This window comes from Neophocaena asiaeorientalis, unplaced genomic scaffold, assembly GCF_003031525.2.
Source record: "Neophocaena asiaeorientalis asiaeorientalis breed wild unplaced genomic scaffold, Neophocaena_asiaeorientalis_V1.1 scaffold501, whole genome shotgun sequence".
Taxonomy (NCBI): Eukaryota; Metazoa; Chordata; class Mammalia; order Artiodactyla; family Phocoenidae; genus Neophocaena; species Neophocaena asiaeorientalis.
The window spans coordinates 342078-361616 of record NW_020172678.1 but is presented as its reverse complement, the minus strand read 5'-3'; the positions used below and the strand labels follow the sequence as shown (position 1 = coordinate 361616).

Genomic DNA, 19539 nt, shown 5'->3' with positions numbered 1-19539 from the left:
GAGCTCTGCTTCCATTTTGTGCTGAGGGCAGGAGGTGGGTGGGTGGGGGGAGGGATGGAGGGGGAACAGGATGAGGGGAATGAGATGTGTGGCAATGGGATGGAGAGGAGGGGAGCAGGTGGAAGGGAAGGAAGGGGCTCAGGGAGGCAACCCATGTCGACACTCCCTGCCCCCAGACAGGCTGCTGGGCTGGAGGAGGTCCAGCTCTGGGTGAGGGGCAGGGCAGGCTGCTGCTCAGCTAGAAGTAACTCCACATAGCTAGGCGAGGAAGTGTCGGGGTCAAGAGGCAGGGTCCAAAGCAGGGCTGCCCAACAGAACTGTCCCCCATGACAGCCACTAGCCATGGGTGGTTATTAAACAACTAAAATGCGGCTGGCTTGACTGAGGAAATGAGTTTTTAAATATATTTATTTTCAGCTAAGATAAATACAATTTTCAAGCCACACGTGGCTAGTGGCTACTACACTGGACAGCACAGCCTAGCCAAGATGGCTGCCCTTCCCCCTTGTTTCCTTTGGGAGCTCCGGGAAGCCCCTGTCCACTCCCTCCCCTCCCCAGGGACCCTCGGAGAGGAAGGCCCGCTTTCCTTCCTGGTGGAGGCCTGAGCTTCAGCAAGGTAGGGCAGGGCTCTCAGCCCTCATTTTTGCCTGCTTCTACCACCTCCTGGACCCCCATCTCTCCTCATCCTTGGGCTCCCCAGGAGAACTGCCGGAGAAGGTCCCCAGGGCTGGGCTCCCACCTCTCAGGGGGCTTCGCCTCATGACATCGTCACTAATCATGGGGGTCACTTGCCTGGTGATTTACAATATCTAATCAGTCACCAGTCTGGCCCCACTGTGAGTTGCACTGAAGGCCTCATTACTGATTTGATAATTCCAGAATTATTTGGAAATTGTGGTTTAATTACCACACGCCAACCTGCCCAAGCAGCTTTACTACAGCGGAGCATAGCCCCTGGGGGATGGATGATGAGCCCCCAGGGTCTGACGCAGAGCAGCGGGCATCCCAAGGACCTAGGAGGCTTCAGTCGGCTGCTGGGGGCACAGTTAGGGGCAGGTGTGGGCCTGCTTGCTGGCGCCCTCCCACAGAGGACAACCGAGGGGTGGGGCTCGGAGCACCAGCTCTGGCCAAATACTTAGGTTCGAATCCTGGCTGGATCCTTGAGTATGTCCCTTCTCTCTGAGAATCAGTTTCTCCTCCTATAACGGGAGGGGTCAGGATGGCATCCTAGGGCCTTTCTGTCAGCTGAGGGTCTGCCTGTCTGACTGTGATGAAGACCATGCCACATGCAGCGCCAGGTGCTGGGAACCCCGTGGAGGGCTGGTAGTGGGCACCTTCATCTCTCCCTGCCCCTCACCTTGCCCTGCACCCCACCCCCTGGAAAAGCCAGCTGAGGAAAACCAGGGATCCCCCCAGAGGAAAGAGAACAGCCATGAAATGGGACTTACGGTGGCTTTTGGGGTCACTTAGAGTTTTCTTATCTGTTGAGGGAAATAAAGGGAAAGACAATGACACAGACGGCAGGGAAAGGGTGGTAGAGGAGGTGACGGGGAGATGCGTGGATGAGATGACAGAGTAGCAGGTGGGCAGGGGCCCCGAGGGGCTGCTCCACTGCAGGCTGGGAGGTGGGGGCCAGGGGGCCCGTATCTGGCTCCAGAGCCCCCACCCTGGGCCCTGCCTTCCAAGGACTCACTCTGCACGCACAGCCCGTCGGTGCAATTCTTGGAGTCAAGCAGGGTCCCGCTGCAGTCCCGGCCTCCATTCTGGGGCGGGGGCGCCATGCACTCGCGGCTGCGCCAGTGCGCACACTCCGTGCTACAGGCCGACCACTTGCTCCACTCTGTCCACGCGCCATCGACTGTGGGGACACAGCACGTGGTGCATGGGGACACATGCATGCATAGAACGCACACACAGTTATGTGTGCACGACACAGCAGTGCATGCACACACACACACACACACACACACAGTGCAGCAGGGAAAGAGGAACCCAAGACACATGCATGCCACCAGAGAAATCCACGCCTCGTGCCAGTGCAGAGACGGGAGCACCCGGTGGGCGAAGACAGCCCAAATAGACACATAAGGTCACTGACGCAGATACAGCCCAGAGCACAAGTGTACACACAGAGGCGCAAACCCAGGGTGAGAAACAGCACGTCAGTCACACAAACATGTCAAAGAGAGAACACACACCAACCGATGGGGCCAGAGAGTAACACAGAAGAAAGAGAGGACTGCAGGGTCAGCGGCCAGGTGTGTCTAGCAGTCAAGGGCAGGAGCACAGGCTCTCTGACCCCAGGAGCCTCTGGGGCCCCGGCCTGGGGGTTGACGCTGACAACCCGTGGCCTGGAGAGCAGACCGCCCACCCCTCAGACCGCAGCTCAGAGCCTCTGCCGCTGTGTCTCCTGCAGCCCAGGGCAGAACAGGAGGTCAGCGGGCGTAGCATCCAGTCCAGCCTGGTGAGCCAGCTGGGGGACCCGGGACAAGCACCTTCTGCCCTCACTCACCCCAACGGGGAGAGATGGGCTGTTCTCACTGTCAGACACCAGAGCACAGAGGGCAGGGCTGGGGCTGGCATGGGGCTGGGCATGGGTGGACTGCCACCTGGCCGGTGGCCTCACCTGGGCACACAGTGGTGCAGGCAGTCTTCTGGAAGGCCTGGCCCTCACAGAAGGCACCTCCATTGAGTGGGGCGGGGTTGGTGCAGGTCCGTGTGCGCTTCTGCCAGCCGCGGCCACAGCGGTTGGAGCAGGGTGACCACTCGGCCCAGCTGGACCAGCCGCCGTTCACTGCAGGGGTAGCAGTTGTCAGCAGGTTGGCATGGCTCTTCGCCCCGTGGGGCCCCTAAGCCCCATCCTCCAGCCATGATGAGGCGCCTCTGCTGAGGCCTGGCCCTTGCTAGTTGGACGCCTCCTGCCTCCAGGGCTGTGGACTCAGATACCAGCAGGCAGACCTGGGCTGCATCTGTCAGCACCAGAGGCAACCCAGGAGGTCACTGTCTATTCCCCGCCCCATTGTACAATGGCAAACAAAGGTCCAGAGAGGGCTGACACTTACACAAGGTCTCCCTGTGAGTAATGGGGAGCTTGGAACTGGAACCCAGTACAGGGCTCTTTCTACGACACTCATTGCAGCCATGGCTCTGGCCCTCCCACCCAAGGGGAAAGCAAGGAACAGATGACCGGCCTGAGCAGTAGTCCGTAACTGCTAGAACAACAGGCTCAGGGATGGGGATACTGACTGGGCCCTGCCTTAGCCCTGACTCTCAGAGAACTGGGTTTTCCCCTTCAGGGATAAGCAAAGGGCCTGAGAAGGGGCAAGTGCTCCTGGCTGGGGACCCAAGAGTCCCTGACTTCACCACTGGCTTTGCTGTGTGACCTTGCGAAGGCACCTCCCCTCTCTGGGCCTCCTCTTCCTCCCCACCCGTTCACCAAGGTCCTGCTGGCTTCCAGGTAGGGAAGGGTCAGCCGTATAGCCCCAGGCTCTCCCCCTCCCTCGGCTGTGTCCTCCCCCGCACCTCCACCCAGCCCACTCTGGGTCGCACCGTAGACAATGATGGTGGCGGTGGTGCTGCGGCGCTTGGCCACGATGTTCTTGGCCACGCAGGTGTAGTTGGCCGTATCTGACAGGCGAGCCTGGCGGATGATGAGGTTGTGGTCGATGGTGAGCAGGAAGTTGGTGTCCTGGGTGGGGTCGATGACGTCCTCGTTCTTGAGCCATTCCACCTGCAGGGGCACGGTTGCAGCTGTGAGGGCCCAAGGCCCGATCCCCTGCACCCCCGGGAGTGGGCCCTCTCTTGGGGGGAAGGGAGGCCTGACCATAAACAGGACGGCAGTCCTAGCCATGTCCACCCATGGTGGTGACACAGGGGGCAGGGCCTCCACGGGCCAGGCACTGTGCTGGACACTACAGAACACAGTGGTTAAGATGACCACCCACCAGCTGAGTGGCCTTGGGAAGGGACTTCCACTTGGCCTCAATTTCATCAACTGTAAGACGATATTTAATAGCACTACCCATAGGACTACTGTGAGGATGAAATGAATCAGTATATGGAAAGTGTGGAGGCCATGCCTGGCTCACGGTAAGTATTGGTACTAAATAAGAACATGTCTTCCTCATTAACTCCGCAAACTGACTCCCTGAGCCAGGGTGAGAGGCCTGGCAGGTGATTAAAAACATGGTCCCTGGTCTGGCAGACCTGGGTGTGCAAATGCCAGCTCTGCCACTCACTAGCTGGCTCACCCTGGGTGACCGCTTCACCTGTCCCAGTGCTGTGTTCCCAGCCATAAGATGGGACGACAATATCCACCTTGAAGGGCTGCTATGAGGACCAGCGTGCCGAGTGCCTGGCACATGTAGCAGCCACGAGGGGTAGCTATTACAGAAGGTGTCTGTCTGAGCTCATTTCCAGATGGGGGCCGGGGCTGGGGGGAAGCTAAGTGATTAGAGCAAAGGTTCTGAGCTAGAAGCCCAGGGTTCCATCTTCCCCAATCCTGTTCTACTGAGGTCCCTGGCAACAAAGCTGAGATGTTTCCCCATGCCTTGCTCTGACTAGAGGACCACGAGTGCGGGCAGCGGGAGAGAGGAAGCAGGCCTGGAACACAAGCAGGGCAGTAAGAGGACAGGTGGGCATCACCCACGGATGCACAGGCCATGTGGTGTAGGAAGGGGTGATCAGCTTGTGGGCTGGGTTTGTGCTCAGATGCATGTATTATGATACACATAAAGCTGGGGCCTTGGGTTCTGGGTGGGGTGGGGGAAAATGGTGTATATGGCCACTTCTCTTGCAGGAGACTGAGCCTGGGGTCAACCCAAGGAGCCCTGGGGGTTCCTGCCCCAGCTCTGCCCCATCCTGTGGGGTTATGCCTACGGAGGGCCCAGCTGGGGTCTGGCATGCGCCGAGTTCTACAGAGGTTGCGGTTCCCTTCTCTGTCTCTAGCCTTGATATCCCCATCTGTGAAATGCGAGGGCTCTGGAAGGCTGAGGCATTGTGGCTGATGGTAAATACCATGCCTGGCTGGCCTCTGCCATGCCCAAAGTCCCCCATATCCCCACTCACCTCAGCCACAGGCACCCCCTCTGGTGGGCGGCATTGCAGGAGAACTTCGTGGTCCAGGGGCACTTCCTTGCCCAGAGGCTCCTGATCGAAGTTCTTGCGCAGGTCTGGGAGAAGGAAGGAAAAGTGTTCCAAGGCACAGTCAGGCGGTGCAGGGAGGAGGCCAGTCAGGTAGAGCTGGATCCCGAAGGGCCCCATTCTAGCCACTAGGTGGCAGTGCACACCAAGGGAATGTTCACGGGGACACCCGGCCTTTACCTGGAGAACTTCTTCTCCAAGATGGGGGCCTCAGCCGGTGGACTGGGGGAACAAGCTTCCCTCCCTGATGCTGGGATCCTATGCACATGGTGGCCGGGGATGGTGAGGAAGCTGGCAGCTTCCTTATATAAAAGTAGGCAAAAAAGGGCCGTTGGAAATCCTGGGGCCAAAGGTGTCACAGGTTCTGGGTCATGGAGCCTTCTGAGCTGGCATCCCTGTGCCCTGATGTCTGTGTGTGAAATTCTCTCTCCAGGATCCACAGGGAAGGGGAAAGGGCCCAGAAGAATGGGGTGAGGGTGTCAGGGTGGCATACATGCAATGCGGACATAGGCCCGGCGACTCTTGGTGGTGCCCGCAGAGCTCCAGGCCACGCACTGGCACCAGTAATCTTCCAGCCCAAACAGCTCCTCCACCTGCTGCCGCGACACCTCGATCTGCACCTCTCGCACCTGCAGGCCTGGGAGGAGGAGAGAGACGCCATCAGGGGGCAGGTCTGAGGACAGAAGACACCAGACATGGGACCATACTATCTCTCTCCTTTCCAACCCGCTGAGTCCTGTGGGCTCCTCTCCCAAGTGCCTCACATTTCCATTTTTCTCATCTCATCTGCCTCGAGCCTGGCCCAAGCCACCACTGCAGCTCACATGGAAACTCAGTGTCTAACCCAAGCCCGCTGCCCCCTTCCAATCAACTTTCCACCCTGCAGATAGCTCTTCAAAAGGCACAAATGGCATGTCATTCCCCTGCTATGTCTCCAGTCATCCCAGTGTAAAGACCCAGACCTTCCACATGGCCTCCAGGCCCTGCACGATCTACCCACTGCAGCCTCACTGGGTGTCTTCCTGGCCTCTCTAGCCACAGGGCCTTTGCACATCCAGCCCCCTGCCTGGAACTCTCTTCTGTCCTTTCTGTGTCCAGTGAACTCCCAGTCACTGTCAGCTTTGGGCTGGGCCTCACTTCAAAGGGAAGCCTCCTGATGCTGGCCCACCCCCACCAGCTGTCAAAGTACCGCTCAGCACTCCCACCACTGCACTGGACATTGGTCTGTGCAGTTATCATTCCCCACCAGGCCTGATTCCCTCATGGCACTGACCATTACCTGGAACTGTACTATTTATTGACGTGTTCATGTGTTAACTGTATCTCCTGCAGGAGAATGAGGTGGGGCTTTGCCCTGTTCACTGCTGTGGCCCAGGGCCTGGCACAGACAATGGGCTCAACAAGTATGAGGCAAGCATGTGGCCTCTCTCTGGTCATGGCTCAGGAGCCTGTGGGGCTGGAGTTGAGGGAAGGCCCCTCTTCCTGGGAACCCCTCACCTCTCAATGACTCCCTGCTAGGGCCCAAGGGCCTCCCTGAATGACTGGATCCACCAGCCCACAGAGAAGGAATCACTCAGTCTTTGCCAATCCTCCCTTGACAAAACCCTCTACATTCAGGAAAGGGATGAACCCTCCTGGATGAGGGCACCCATCCGAAGCTCCTCCCCAAAGCTTGTGGGAGAACTGTAAGGCCTCCTCCACCAGGAAGCCCTCCCTGACTACCCCCTTGGTCTCGGAATTCCTAAAGCTATTCCTCCTCGCCATCATGTATCTGAGCTCATCTTCTCATGGTTGCTTGTGGGTTCTGATAAGCCCCTCAAAGGCGGGACTCTTGAGTGTACACATTGTAGTCCTGTGGCATGGTGGTTAGGTGGAGGGCTGGACTGCTTCTTGACAGGTTTGAATTCTGGCCCTACCTTCACTCCCCAACTGTGTGACCTTCGCTAAGTTACGTAGCCTCTTTGAGCCTCGGTTCCTTCATCAGAGTAAAACACTCAGGGTAAATTCTAAATGAATCATGGCAATTACAGCACCCAGCCCAGGCTGGACACAAATCTAATCTGGCAGCTCATCTGGATCTCATCCAGCCCCTTCCTTTTTCATCTGGAGAAACTGAGGCTTGGAGAGGGTAGGTGGCAGGCCCAAAGTCCCAGAGCAAGTTGCCAGCAGAGCTGAGATCAGCTATCTGGCGTCCTGCCCCAGTTAGAGCTCTGCCCGGTAATGAATGACAGCTCCCTGGACCTCTCCTAGTGAAATCATTGCCTTAACTCTCCTGCATCCTGAGGGAGGGGGGCCCTTGCACTGGGAGCCCAGACAGTGAGGAACCCCTCCTGATGGCCAGGGATCTAAATTGGAGGGGGCTGGTGTTTGCTGTGGGTGGAACACCAGGAGGGAAGAGGCTTCTTGGGGGACAGGGGCCCTGCCTGCTGCCAGTGGCTGCCTGGACTGCTTGCTCTACAAGTGATGCTGCATGGCCCGGGGCAGGAGAGTGGGGCCCTGGCCTTTATTCACCAGGCTGGGAGCCTGGAGGAGTGGCCCCTCTCAAGGGGGTCATCCATCCAGAATGTTTCAGAAGCACCCAACAGCTGGACAGATAAACTACCACCCAGCAGGGCTTGACACCGTGGCAATGGTCACCAATAGGCAAAGAGGACAGGGGCCTTTGGTCCCCCAGACTTGGGTCCCAGACTAGGTGTCTCCCTCAGCATGATGGCCAGTGGCAGGCAGTGCCTGGACCAGGACACCCAGAGTTGGGCTGCCTGCCTTGACCTGGCATGAGCTAGTGGGTAGGCTCATCCCACCTGTTTTGGCCCCCAGCCTGTTTTCAAGGCTTCAGAGAGTGCCAGGGAGGGCTAGGGGTGGAGACAAGGAGGAACCAGCCACACTGCTGCCAAGGGTGTGGCCTGCTGGACCACTGTCGATTCTTTGTAGCTAATGGGGACAACAGTGTCTTGATTTCTAGGGCTGGCAGGACTTGTGTGCCTGGTAGCAGGGGAGTAAGAGCCACCCTGTTACTAATAATCACAGGGTCTGTGAGGGGCCCTAGCAGGATACACTGTCCCCTTGCTCTGCAGGGCCAGAGGGGCTCAGGGGGACAGAGAAGTAAGAATAGTTTTCAAGAGGAAAGAAGCCAACAAAAACCCAGAAAGAAGATGGAGGAAACAGGTGTTTATTGAGCACCTGCTGGGTCCTGGCACTGTGCTCAACGCTGTACAGGTACCACCTTGTTCCATCCTCACCAAGACCTGTTAATATCCCAGTTTACCACGAGAGAAACTGGGGCTCAGAGAGGTTGAGTGACTTCCTCAGGGTCACACAGCCAGAGCATGGGGGCAGCTGGGATATGGGTTTTTTTTCCTTTTAAAAGTTTCTTTTTTGGAGAATTCTCTGGTGGTCCAGTGGTTAGGACTCCATGCTTTCACTGCCGAGGGCGCAGGTTCAATCCCTGGTTGGGGAACTAAGATCCCACAAGCCGTGCGGTGTGGCCAAAAAAAAGAATAAAAAATCCTTTTCTTGGGACTTCCCTGGTGGTCCAGTGGTTAAGAATCTGTCTTGCAATGCAGGGGACGCAGGTTTGATCCCTGGTCAGGGAACTGAGATCCCACACGCCACGGTGCAACTAAGCCCGTGCACCACAACCAGAGAGAAGCCCGCGCACGGCAACGAAGAGCCCGCACACTGCATCCAAGACCCGATGCAGCCAAAAATAAATAAATAAAATTTTTTTTTTTAATCGTTTTTTTTATTTTTAGATTTTGAGTGAGAATGAGACTCCAACTCTAACTTTTAAAATTCTTGGAATTCTTTAAAATTTTTGGTAAAATATACATAACCTACAACTTACCATTTTAACCAATTTTTAGGGTACAGCGTTGAATGACATTAAGTACATTCTGGGGTATGATTTTAAGCCTGAGTGGTTCTGAAATCTGTCAGCTTTTCACAGAAAAATAGAAGTTGAAGGAGGAAGAAAGAAGGAGAGAGAGTGAAAGAGGGTATGTCAGGGGAGAGACACAAGAATGAGACTCAGGCAGAGGAAGAAACATAAGGGAAAAAAGACACAAAAGGAGACAAAAGGAGACGGGGATGAGAAGGGAGAAGCAGGAGAGACAGAAGGAAAGAAGAGAGGGCTGAAAAAGGCGGAGAAAGAAAAGGTCAGGGAAGAGATGGTAAAAATGAAATCAAAGTCAAGGCAGGCCCTGGGGCAAAGGAGCCACCCGGAGCCTGGGGTTGGTTGGGGCTGCCCAAAGCCGGCCGTCCGCAGGTGACCCGCAGTGGGTGGCCCCCCTTCCTGGCCTGAGTCGGGGAAAGGATTTCCACCCCCGAAGCTCCTGTACTGTAAACAGGGGCTGGGCTCTGGGAGATGTGAGGAGCCCCAGGCTCTGCCTCCTGCCTGGGGTGGGGGGTGCCCAGGGTCCTGCACACATCCCACGCTTCCTCCTAGTTTCCCACGCTTCTGCCACTCTCCCCTCCTGCAGGACTTGGGCTGCATCCTAGCACCACCTCTATGATTATTTACTTAATATTACAGGCCTTTTTAAAAAAACCGAAGCCAACTGATTTCTATGAAGGAAGAGTTGCATCATTATTGTGAACAAAAACAGTATCACTTCTCACCAACACAGAGGACCTGTGAAACTAGCGATGGTCTAGAATTCTGGTTGGGTGTTGGGGGCAGGGCTGCAAGACAGAGCCAGCTCCTCTTCCTTAAACAGGGAGCACAGCAGATGCTGGGGGAGCGGGGAAGAACCTTGTCCCCGACTGGACCTGCTCTCTGATGTAAGCAGAGGATGGAAGGTAACTGGGAAAGGGAGCTCACCCTCAGCAAGGGATTTGGTGCTGTTTCACCTGGTCACCCAGTCAGACAGGGCAAGCGGCCAAGCCTTGGGGAAATACTGGTCCAGGGTGAACCTCAGAGGGGACACAGAGGCCCGGGGTTGCCGTGGCTGTATGAGGTCTCACACGGAGCCAGGGTGGAGCCAGGCCCAGGACCCTCTGGGCCTGGGGTGACCTGCGGTTGCCCGGCAAGTGGGGTGGGCTCACCAGTGGCCTCGTCCAGGCTCTCCTGCGTGACGTGGTCGTTCTGGCTGACCCACTCGCCGTTGCACTTGAAGTAGATCTGCGTGGCGGGGAAGGCACGGCAGCGCAGCTCCACCGGCTTGTTCTTCACGATGTAGGCGTCCTGCGGCTCCCGCAGGAAGTGGGGCAGCGGCTCTGCCGGCGCCGACGGGAAGGAGTCTGGGAGCACCTCGCTGCCAGAATCAGTGCCTGCAGAGGGTGGAGGGTGGGAGGGCTCCGTGAGGCCACAGGCTGGGAGGCCCGGGTCCCAGGGGGAGGGGGAGAGAGAGGAGGCCAGGGGGAGGAGGAGGGCTAGGCAGTTGGAGGAGACCTGCTGGGACGCCCTCTGTGGCCTGGGCCAGGTCTAACGCTCCTGTGGCCTCAGTTTCCCCACTGTAACCTGCTTTTAAGAGGCTGTGTTTTGGAGCCAGTCCCAGCCCTGTGATGCTGTGTGATTCTACTTTTTTACAGATGGAGGAGTCAGGGTGGCCCAGGGAGGTGAGGTGACCCGTCAGGGCAAGGACACCCCTCTCCAGCTCTCCCCACCGGACATCCCCGGCCTCCCTCCAGTTTCCCACGGCGATGCCACAGTATGTGAAGAGCTGGAAATGGGCCTGAGGCTGGAGCTCAAACCAGGCCGGCTCTGCCCCGAAGCCACAGCTGCCCTGTGCAGCCCCAGCCAGCCAGGCTGATGGAGGCAGGGAGGCAAGTCAGGGCCCACAGGGGCGAGGGTGGGCTGAGGTGGGGTGGCAGCAGCAGGCCTGGGCTCCCTGGTGCTTGTTCCCAGAGTGCTGCCTCCTCCAGGAAGCCCACAGCAGGCAGCAGCATGCAGGGGAGACCACCTTCCCTGTAGCCTCCCCCCAGACCCTCCCTTCCTCTGGTCTGTGGCTCTGATCCACCCCCTTAGCATTTCCCACTTCAGCCAAATCCACACCCTCGGCCCTATGGATGAGGGCACTCGGGAGGCTGGGAAGGCAGTGAGGCTGTGCAGGCGGCCATCTCCTCCCGCAAAGGGGCCAGATGGAAACCGGCCGGCTCCCTGGAAAGAACAGCACCTCGGGAGGTGAGACAAACAGGAAGGGAGAGGGGCCTGGCCACCACCAGTGTGGGGAGGGAGGGAAACCAGGCTGGGCCAGGCTACTGGTTTACAATCCACGTAGGAAAATTGACTTTCCAATGCCAAGCCCCAAACAATCAGGTGGCTGGGGACAAGCGGCAGGGGGCTTGTCCTCCTCTGCTAACTGCTCCCGAGGAAATAACGAATTAAGCTGCAGGGGTGCATGTGTCTGCCCAGCCCCTCGCCAGCCTGTGCAGTCCTGTCACTGTCCCAGAGCTCCAGTCCATCAAGTGGAGCTGGGGCCCCAGGAGGCCATGGGAATCTCAGGTATGGGGAGTCCCCCTTTGGGCAGAGGGGCCAAAGGGACACATGGTTCTTCAAGAGGAGAATGAACAAAATGTGCCTAGCATGCTTTATCAGTGTCATCTCCTTGTGGATCACAGCTTCTGCTAAGACGGAGGCTCTGAGAAAATGCGTGGGTTGTCACTGGCTCCAAGCTCTGGGCTGTGGGTGGGGTATGTGTGCGTGACCTGGGGGATCGAAGGGGAAGCCAGCAAGGAAAAGGATGAATCCAGCATGTTCCCTGTGACCCATGGAGAGCCCTTAACTCCAACCTCGTTACTTTGTCTCTGAAGAGGGAAGGGAAGTGAGCACTCCTCCTCTCTCTGGGATCTTTTGAGGATCATATGAGATAAACATGCACGAGCGCCTAGGAGGAGCCTAGGTACAAACTGCCGCATCAAAATAGCAACTAATGCTTCCCTGGAATTAACTGCTATGTTTCCATTTACATAGTTAACTTACCTAATTCTTGCAACAACTTTGTAAGGTATATTATATTGGTCCCCAGTTTACTGATGGGGAAGCTGAGGCTCAGAGCAGTTAAGCAACTTGCCCAAGGTCACACAGCTGGCCAGAGGCAGAACCAAGGTTTGAACCCAAGAAACCAGACTTCAGTGTTGCCCGGGGCTCCACACTGCCTATCTTTGGAGCGGCTCCATAACACTGTGGGTGTCCCCATACCTGAGATTCCTAATACACCCTGACACTGGCCGGGTGTCTGCAATTATGGGGGCTCTCTCATCAAAGGGCCAGCAAGGCCAGGACTGTTTTTTGTGTTTCAAAGCTTGGGAAATTGAAGTCCATCAAACTGATGCAAGGTCACCTGGTTTGTGGGCACCTAAACTAAGAAAAGCACCGAGGATTCCCGAGGCCAGGGCTCCCAAACACCTGCTTTCCTCTGCCAGACAGGGAGACACCTTCTCTGTAGGTAAACTGGCAGCCCCTAGGGTCTGGGAATGTGGGCAGTTGATGGCGAGATGACACAGTGCCCAGGGAGCAGGACATGGGTCTCCCGGTGGCCTGAGAGCTGCTCACTGTGGCCCTCCCACCAGGCGGGCAGTTCTAGGGAGAGCAGGGTGCAGCCAAGAGGACTCCAGGCCCATCTCCCACTACCAGCATCCCTGCTTCAGTCTCAGGCCTGAGGAGTGTAGGGCAGGGCTCAGGCTTCAGACTCAGACACCCCAGGGTCTGAACCAGTCCTGACTGGCCTCAGGCACCTCATCTGTGAAATAGGGGGACTGGACACCCTCTGGGGATGGTGGCCATGAGAGCAGGTATATGGGAACCCACGGATGCAGCTGCAGGCTTGCCCTACCTTCTAACCACACAGCCTCCAGGTGACGGCCGCCTTGGCTCTCTGTGGCACTGCGGGCTGCATTTATGACTTTGTTTCATGACCCTAATGTGGCTCATTTACAAAGCAGGCGGAGACTCGACTGAGGAAAGTCAACATTAGACATCCATTAGGGCAGCAGGCCTGAGTCTGGCGGCCCCGTGCCCCACCCTGCCACCCCACCCCTCCTCTCAGCCCTGACACGAAGACTCAGTCCTGGTCTTGGCAAGAGGATGGCTGGGCATCCTCATCACTGCCTCCCTGTCATTCAGGACAGTGCTGGGTGGCTCTCTATGCAGCCACTGCCCGCTTTCCCACATCCCCATCCCTCAGACGTCCTGCAGGAAACAAGGAAGCAGCAGCAAGAGCCGACCTGAGATTCCTCCCCACAGGGACCACCATGGACTACGTGCTGGCCGGCACACAGTAGGTGCTCAGTGAACACAAAGGTGTGTGGGAGGTGCTGCCAGGGCCTGGGTAGTGACTGAGTTGGGCCCCTGTCCTGACCAGTGGACATGTGCCCTCCTCCTTGGCCCTGGCTTGGGCCTTAGCGGCTGAGGAAGGTTCTTCAGGTGTCCTGGAGGGGGGACACCTGAGCCTTCCCTCTTCAGCTTGGAGGAGGAAGAATCATGAAGTTGGGGGTTCCTGGGTGCTCCCTCTGCCAGAGGCCTTCAGAGGGTGATTTTATATTAACTCACTGAGCCCTGCGGCAATCCTTGACAGAGCTTCCCAAACTTTTTTGGTCTTTAATGTCTTGGTAATTTTTACCCAGTAATTTTACCCCACGGCCAAAAGAAATTCCTAGTGGTTTTGTTTATTAAGTAGTTAGATCCAACCAGCTTACGTGTTTGTGGGTGTGTGTGTGTATATCCTAACAACTTAGTATCCATTGGAAAAAATAATACACGTAAATTGAAAGAAACGTAATATTTGTATTACATTCCTATATAGCCACAATGACTTATAATGGGGATGTCTTGGAATCATAGGAGACATTGCTGCCCTCACAGTTTGTCTCAGAGTACTCCCAAATGCCAAATTCCCAGCTTTGCAAAGGTATGGTGCCATCTAAAGGAAAGAAGTGTGTGTCACGCTGAAATTGTAAGCTATCTTGAGCTAGCAGTTGTTGTGGTATCTGGCAGCTGTCCAGTATTGCTGTGTTTCCATGGAGATTAAAAATATCCCACAGCACCCCCTGTAGCATTCTAGAGTGCCTGGGCACACAGGTTGGGAACCACATCCCTTTGGGAACCACATCTCTATAAGTTAGGTATTACTATTAACCTCATACTACAGATGAGGAAACTGAGACCAAGAGAGTTTAAGTAGCTGATACAGGGCTATAAAGCTAGTATGTAGCAGAGCTGGGGAGCACATCCAGACAGGTAGACACCTGAATCTGACTTCTGAACTGGGAATTATTTGCCAGATGTTTCAAATAGTTCATCTAATTTACTCCTCACAACCCCCAAGGTGAGCATTATCTTCCCATGTTACAGATGAAGACATGGGGCATCAAGGGACTTGCCTGAGGTCACCTGATCAGCGGGAGGAAGCCAGGCTTGGAGCCGTATCCCTCGGTCACCTGTCTCCCTGGCTTCACTACTGCTCTCCCCACTGCCCCATCTTCACAGAGGAGAATAAAACACCGAGGAAGAGGTCCCCCAGGAGGAGGAGTCTTTGCCACCGTCAGGCCAGATATGAATTTCCCCCTGGTGGGAAAATGGCCCACATAAAGTGTGGTTTTCCAATGGCAGAATTCATTTGAACCTATAGTTGCAAAAATGCAACCTGCCTTTACAGCTGCATACACGAATGGCCTAGCTAATCCAAAATGAAGGTATGAAAGAGAACGCATCCCTGCACAGATGTAACCAAAGATGGTCAAACATAGGAAGAGAACCACTGAAGTCAGGAGCCCTGGGTTTTCACCCCAGCTGGGGACTGTCACTGCTGTGTGGCCTTCCTCTCAGGCCTCGGGGCCTCCATCTGTCAAATCGGGAAGTTGGTAGAGTCAATCTTTTGAGCCCCACTATGGTCCTCACACTTTGAGATTTGAAGATGCCTGATGGGGAATCTGTTAATGTAGGACAGGGCGCTGTTGGGTAAAGTTTTTCTGCACGAAGCGAATTTGCTTAAAGTGGGGTCACCTTTCTTGCCAGTGTTATTCCTGGTGCAAAGACCCAGCACCTACTGGGATCCTAATGCACAGCGTTGGGGGGAGGCTGGGAGGGCGGAGGAGGAACTATTTACTGTTGGGCTCTGCCAACCATGCCGCAGCCCACCCACCCCGGCCTCGGATGAAAATGACCACTAGAGTCTCTCTGGTGGGCACCATTCAAACCCTCGCTTCTCATTTACCTATTCCTGCCTGTATGGGGTGTCTTGGCCGCGGGGCTCACTTGGATGCACTGAATCACAGGGATAAAGGTTATTGCAAGGGCCATCTCGTACGACATCCCCCTGCCCATCAACTCCGTATCCAACCTTGACTCACATACCCCCAGGGATAGGGAGCTCACCACTGCCTTTCTCAGCCAGGCTCTCCTTTAGACAGATCTAACAGAAAAGCTTTCCTTACTTTCTGCTGAAATTTGCTGTCTGAGGCTCCAGCCATCGCTGTAATTTCAGCCTCTGAGGTTACACAAAACAGTGTGCTTCCTCTTCCCCACGACAGCGTCCCAGCCTCTGAAGGTTGCGGCGTGCCCCCCTGGCCATCTAGCCTTTCTCTCAAATATTCACAAGACACCGTTTGGCATCTCCTCACCACCTGGCTTCCTCATGGGCAAGTTCCATTTTGCTCACAATCCGCTTAAAATGTAGGGAGGGGAGGTGACCAGGGTGGGGGTCTGCTGGCGCCTCCCTGCTTCTGGCAGCTCGAAGGCTGCTTGGCAGTTGTGGGTGGCTGCTTCTAGAAAGCAGGGAGCACATCACATGGTTCTTGGTGTCCCCCATGGGGTCCGGGACAGGGTACCCGTCCCCTGGGACGGGAGTGGAGCTTGCAAGACAGAGCCAGGAGTCTGAGCCCGGTCGCCACCCGACAGCAGGACCCGTGCCAGACCACGTGCTCCTTCCCAGGGGCTGGGGCTGGGCAGAGCCTAGTGTGGAGACATACCTGGCAGGTGGGAGGTCCTGATGGGGTGGAAGTCAAGGCCACGGGCTTATTTAAGACGTATCAGAATCTAAGCCACTAGAATAAGCAGAAGCCAAGGGCCTTGGAGATGAAGGAAGTGGGTTCAGGACAAAGGTAAACCATATTTCCCAGAACTACCCCTGAGAGGAGGGGGACACCAAAACTACAGCGCTCAGACATCCCTGGATGGGAGACTGTCCCTGGTTGCTAGGAGAGGCCAGAGGGATTGTGCTTCCCTTATGGTGACCCTGAGCCTGGGGTCCAGACTGGACTGGCGCATGGTGGAATGGGCTGGCCTGAGAGCCAGCAGACCAGTTCAAATTCAAATCCTCACTCTGCCACTGAGACCTTGAGAGGGCCTCAGTTTCCCTATCTATGAAAAAGGGGCTAATAGGTACTGCCATGTCAATTTTGAGGTGGGTCAGCTGAGAAAACAGATGCAAATGTGCTCTGTTAACTGGGTAGAGCCCATGCCCCAGGGAGAGGCAAAGCTTCTCCGGCTGAGCCGTGTGTGGGGAGGCCTGAAACCCCGCACTGGCAGCCTCCTCGGCCTATAGACACCTGAGCCCCTGTAGGCCAGAAGCACAGCAAGTCGAGTGCAGAGGCACCCGGAGCCCTGTTCTACCAGCTCAGAGAGGGGAAGTGACCAATGCAACATCACACAGCAGACTAACAGCCAAGCTGGACCAGAGCCCCATTTCTGGTTCACGGCTGAGGCGGGAGACAGCACAGCATGGCATGGCTATGGGTAAAAGCTTGGGCTCTGTATTTTCCCATGCCTGGGATGGAAACTCACTACCATCCATCTCAGCCAGGTCCACCCCTGGCCACTAGGGCAGAGAGACCTCAGAGGCTGCAGTGGTCTAGTAGAGAAGGCTTCGATACCCCTGCCCCTTGGTTTCTGTCCCCAGGTGGGTGACAAGGCCAGGCCTGGGACACCCCCCACCCCGGGCTCAACTGCAGGGGGTGGGCATCTGTAGCTGAGCAGGGCTGGCTGGTGCGAGGCGGTGCCACACTGAGGAGCAGGCCTGGGAGGGGAGGATGGGGGGCAGGCGGGAGGTGAGGGAGAGAGAAACGCCCCACGCTGGGCACATTTATCATCCGTAATCACAGTCTAGCCCCTGGACACTGGCTAATTCTCGCCAGACTTGACCTCCCGCTGCATGGAAAATCTCTTCCATTCACCATGAGGTGGATGTGCTCAGTGGGGAGTGGGGAGAGAGCGGGGAGAGGAGCCCGCTTATTATTATGTTTTAAAAACACACAAACCCCACATGGAAGGACCCCTCCCTGGACACAAAGCCCTTCTTCCATCTGGCCCTGGCTTCTGGCAGCTGTGGAGTTCAGGCTGGGGCCCCCTCAGAGGTGGTTACAATGGCCGTTACTGATGACAAATGGGGGCTGGTGGGCTTGGGGGGCCTCCTTCCTAACAAAGGAGGCCCCTTGCACAGCCCTTTTCCCATACCCTCTGCAGACCTGCCCATGCCCATGACATCACTTCCTCTGCTGGCCACAGGAAGTAGCCTCACCAACATGGCCAGCTGGGGCAGGAGCCTGCATCCTGAAGGGGTGTCTGGCTGACGCTGAGAAATCTTTCCCCTGGAAGGACTTGGGACAAGTGAAGGATCTGATGTGAGGCTGGGGACAAGGCTCCAGGGCAGGTGCAGAGCCCTGGCATGAAGCCTGGGCTCCATTTTCTAGGGGCCACACTGCTTACAAAACAGAGAGAGGACACTACGGCTCCTGGGTCATTGGTCTATCCGCAGACTCTCAGTGGTACTTGGGGAAGCTATATTCCCATGGGCCCAGACCCTCCCTTCAGACCCTTCCTCTGGCCACTGGGTTCCCTCGGCCTGGGCCTCGGTCCCTCTAGGGCCAATTCTTAGTTCCCCTTCCAAGTCCTAGTCACTGTGCCTGGAGGTCTGGGCCCTGAGGAGGGGGCATTCTGCTTCCCCTTCTTCTCTTACACAAGGAACGCAAAACCCTCTCATCCGTCACCCTCCAGATAATAACCATTTATCCAGCACACAATGTGATAATAAACATCATAGACAATACAAAACTCCTGTGAAGTAGGCGTTCCACTTCACAGATGAGGAACCTGGGGCTCAAAGAAGTAAAAAGACGTGCTCAGGCTCTCAGCTGCCAAGAAACAAAGCCCCTCCCGTCAAAGCACAAGGCCTCCATTGGCCCACGATGCCCCTGAGGGACCGGCAGGCCGCAGCTATTGTTTTGCCCATTTTGCACATGAACAAATGAGGTCTCTCCAGAGTTCGCTAGATTGCTGAAGGGGAAGAGGGTCTCAGCTTCCTGATGCCAGCACTTGGCCCCCCTTCCTCTGTGGGCCGGACAAGTCTTGGACTTGTATGGGATGCCCCAGCCAAACAGAGATTCATCCTAGCCTGGGAAGGGCCCGCTGGTAGCCTGGTGCAGCCCCTAAGACGTCACACTCAGACACACGTGCTCACACCAGCAGACCCACCCAAGCCCTGCTCAAGGTCACAATCCACAACCAACCCCCCTGGACACCCAGAGAGCCCCAACCAGGCTGGGACAGTGGCTCCTTAGGGCTGCTGATGTCAACTTTAAGGCAATGGCAGTGACTCTGGCCTGTGGGGGACCTGCTATTTTATTTGGTCATCTCTCCCCCATCCAGAGTTGGGATGGGGTGAGCTTGAGTTGCAATATCAGACTCCACCAAACACCCAATAGCTTAGGTCCCCACATGGGGAGACCCCCCTTTCCCTCCCCTGCATACAACCCGTGATGCTGACAAACCCGGATGCTGCCAGGTAAACCTTCAAGATGTGCTTCAAACTACTCCGCGACTGCCCACCACCACCTCCTACCGTCTCCAAGCCCACGGCGCCCGGCCCAGAACCCCCTCACTGTGCTCCCTTCTTCCCCTCTTGCCCCCTCAAATGCACTCTCCTCACAACAGCTGGGGTGATCTTGTAAAATACAAAAAAATCACTTCCCTGCTCACACCCTCCAATGGCTTCCATTTTCACCCGGAATGAAGTCCGAGCCACCACCGAACCCCCAGACTTCAGAGGCTCCAGGCCACCCAGGTGTGTTTCCTCCCCTTGTACATGCCTGGTTTATTCTCACATCAGGGCCTTCGCTGCTCTCTCCTTCTGAAATACACCCCTCCCCACCCGTCTACTGATATTCCTGGGCTGACTCTCTGTCACTGAGATCTCAGCTCAAATACCAGTGCCACCTCCCCCGTGAGGCCCTCCCTGACCACCCAGTGTAAATTCACCATCCTTGATGCTATCTTCACATTGTCCTGGTTTGTTTGTTTTTCTTGACAGTGTTCATCTCTCTCTGGAATTACCATCTCCATGTACTTGATTGTTCGATGTCTGTCTGGACAGGTCTACTCTCTGGAAGGCAAGCTCCTTGAGAGCCTGGAAATCCTGTTTGCTCGTTTAGCTGGGCCCACTGAGGACACAAGACTTTCTCCATCTG

The 19539-nt window shown here is 56.2% G+C and overlaps 1 protein-coding gene across 1 annotated transcript in view; it reads right to left on the bottom strand.

Annotated features, from left to right (window-relative positions):
* The window catches only part of UNC5B (unc-5 netrin receptor B), an 84472-nt gene that overhangs the window by 9684 nt on the left and 55249 nt on the right, over positions 1-19539 (bottom strand). Inside the window, exons 2-8 of the mRNA XM_024739751.1 lie at positions 10186-10410; positions 5636-5779; positions 5068-5171; positions 3550-3730; positions 2627-2794; positions 1694-1858; positions 1449-1481 (exon numbers count right to left, since the gene is read on the bottom strand). Of these exons, the coding sequence (XP_024595519.1) occupies positions 1449-1481; positions 1694-1858; positions 2627-2794; positions 3550-3730; positions 5068-5171; positions 5636-5779; positions 10186-10410 (1020 nt within the window). The remainder of the gene's footprint in view (positions 1-1448; positions 1482-1693; positions 1859-2626; positions 2795-3549; positions 3731-5067; positions 5172-5635; positions 5780-10185; positions 10411-19539) is intronic.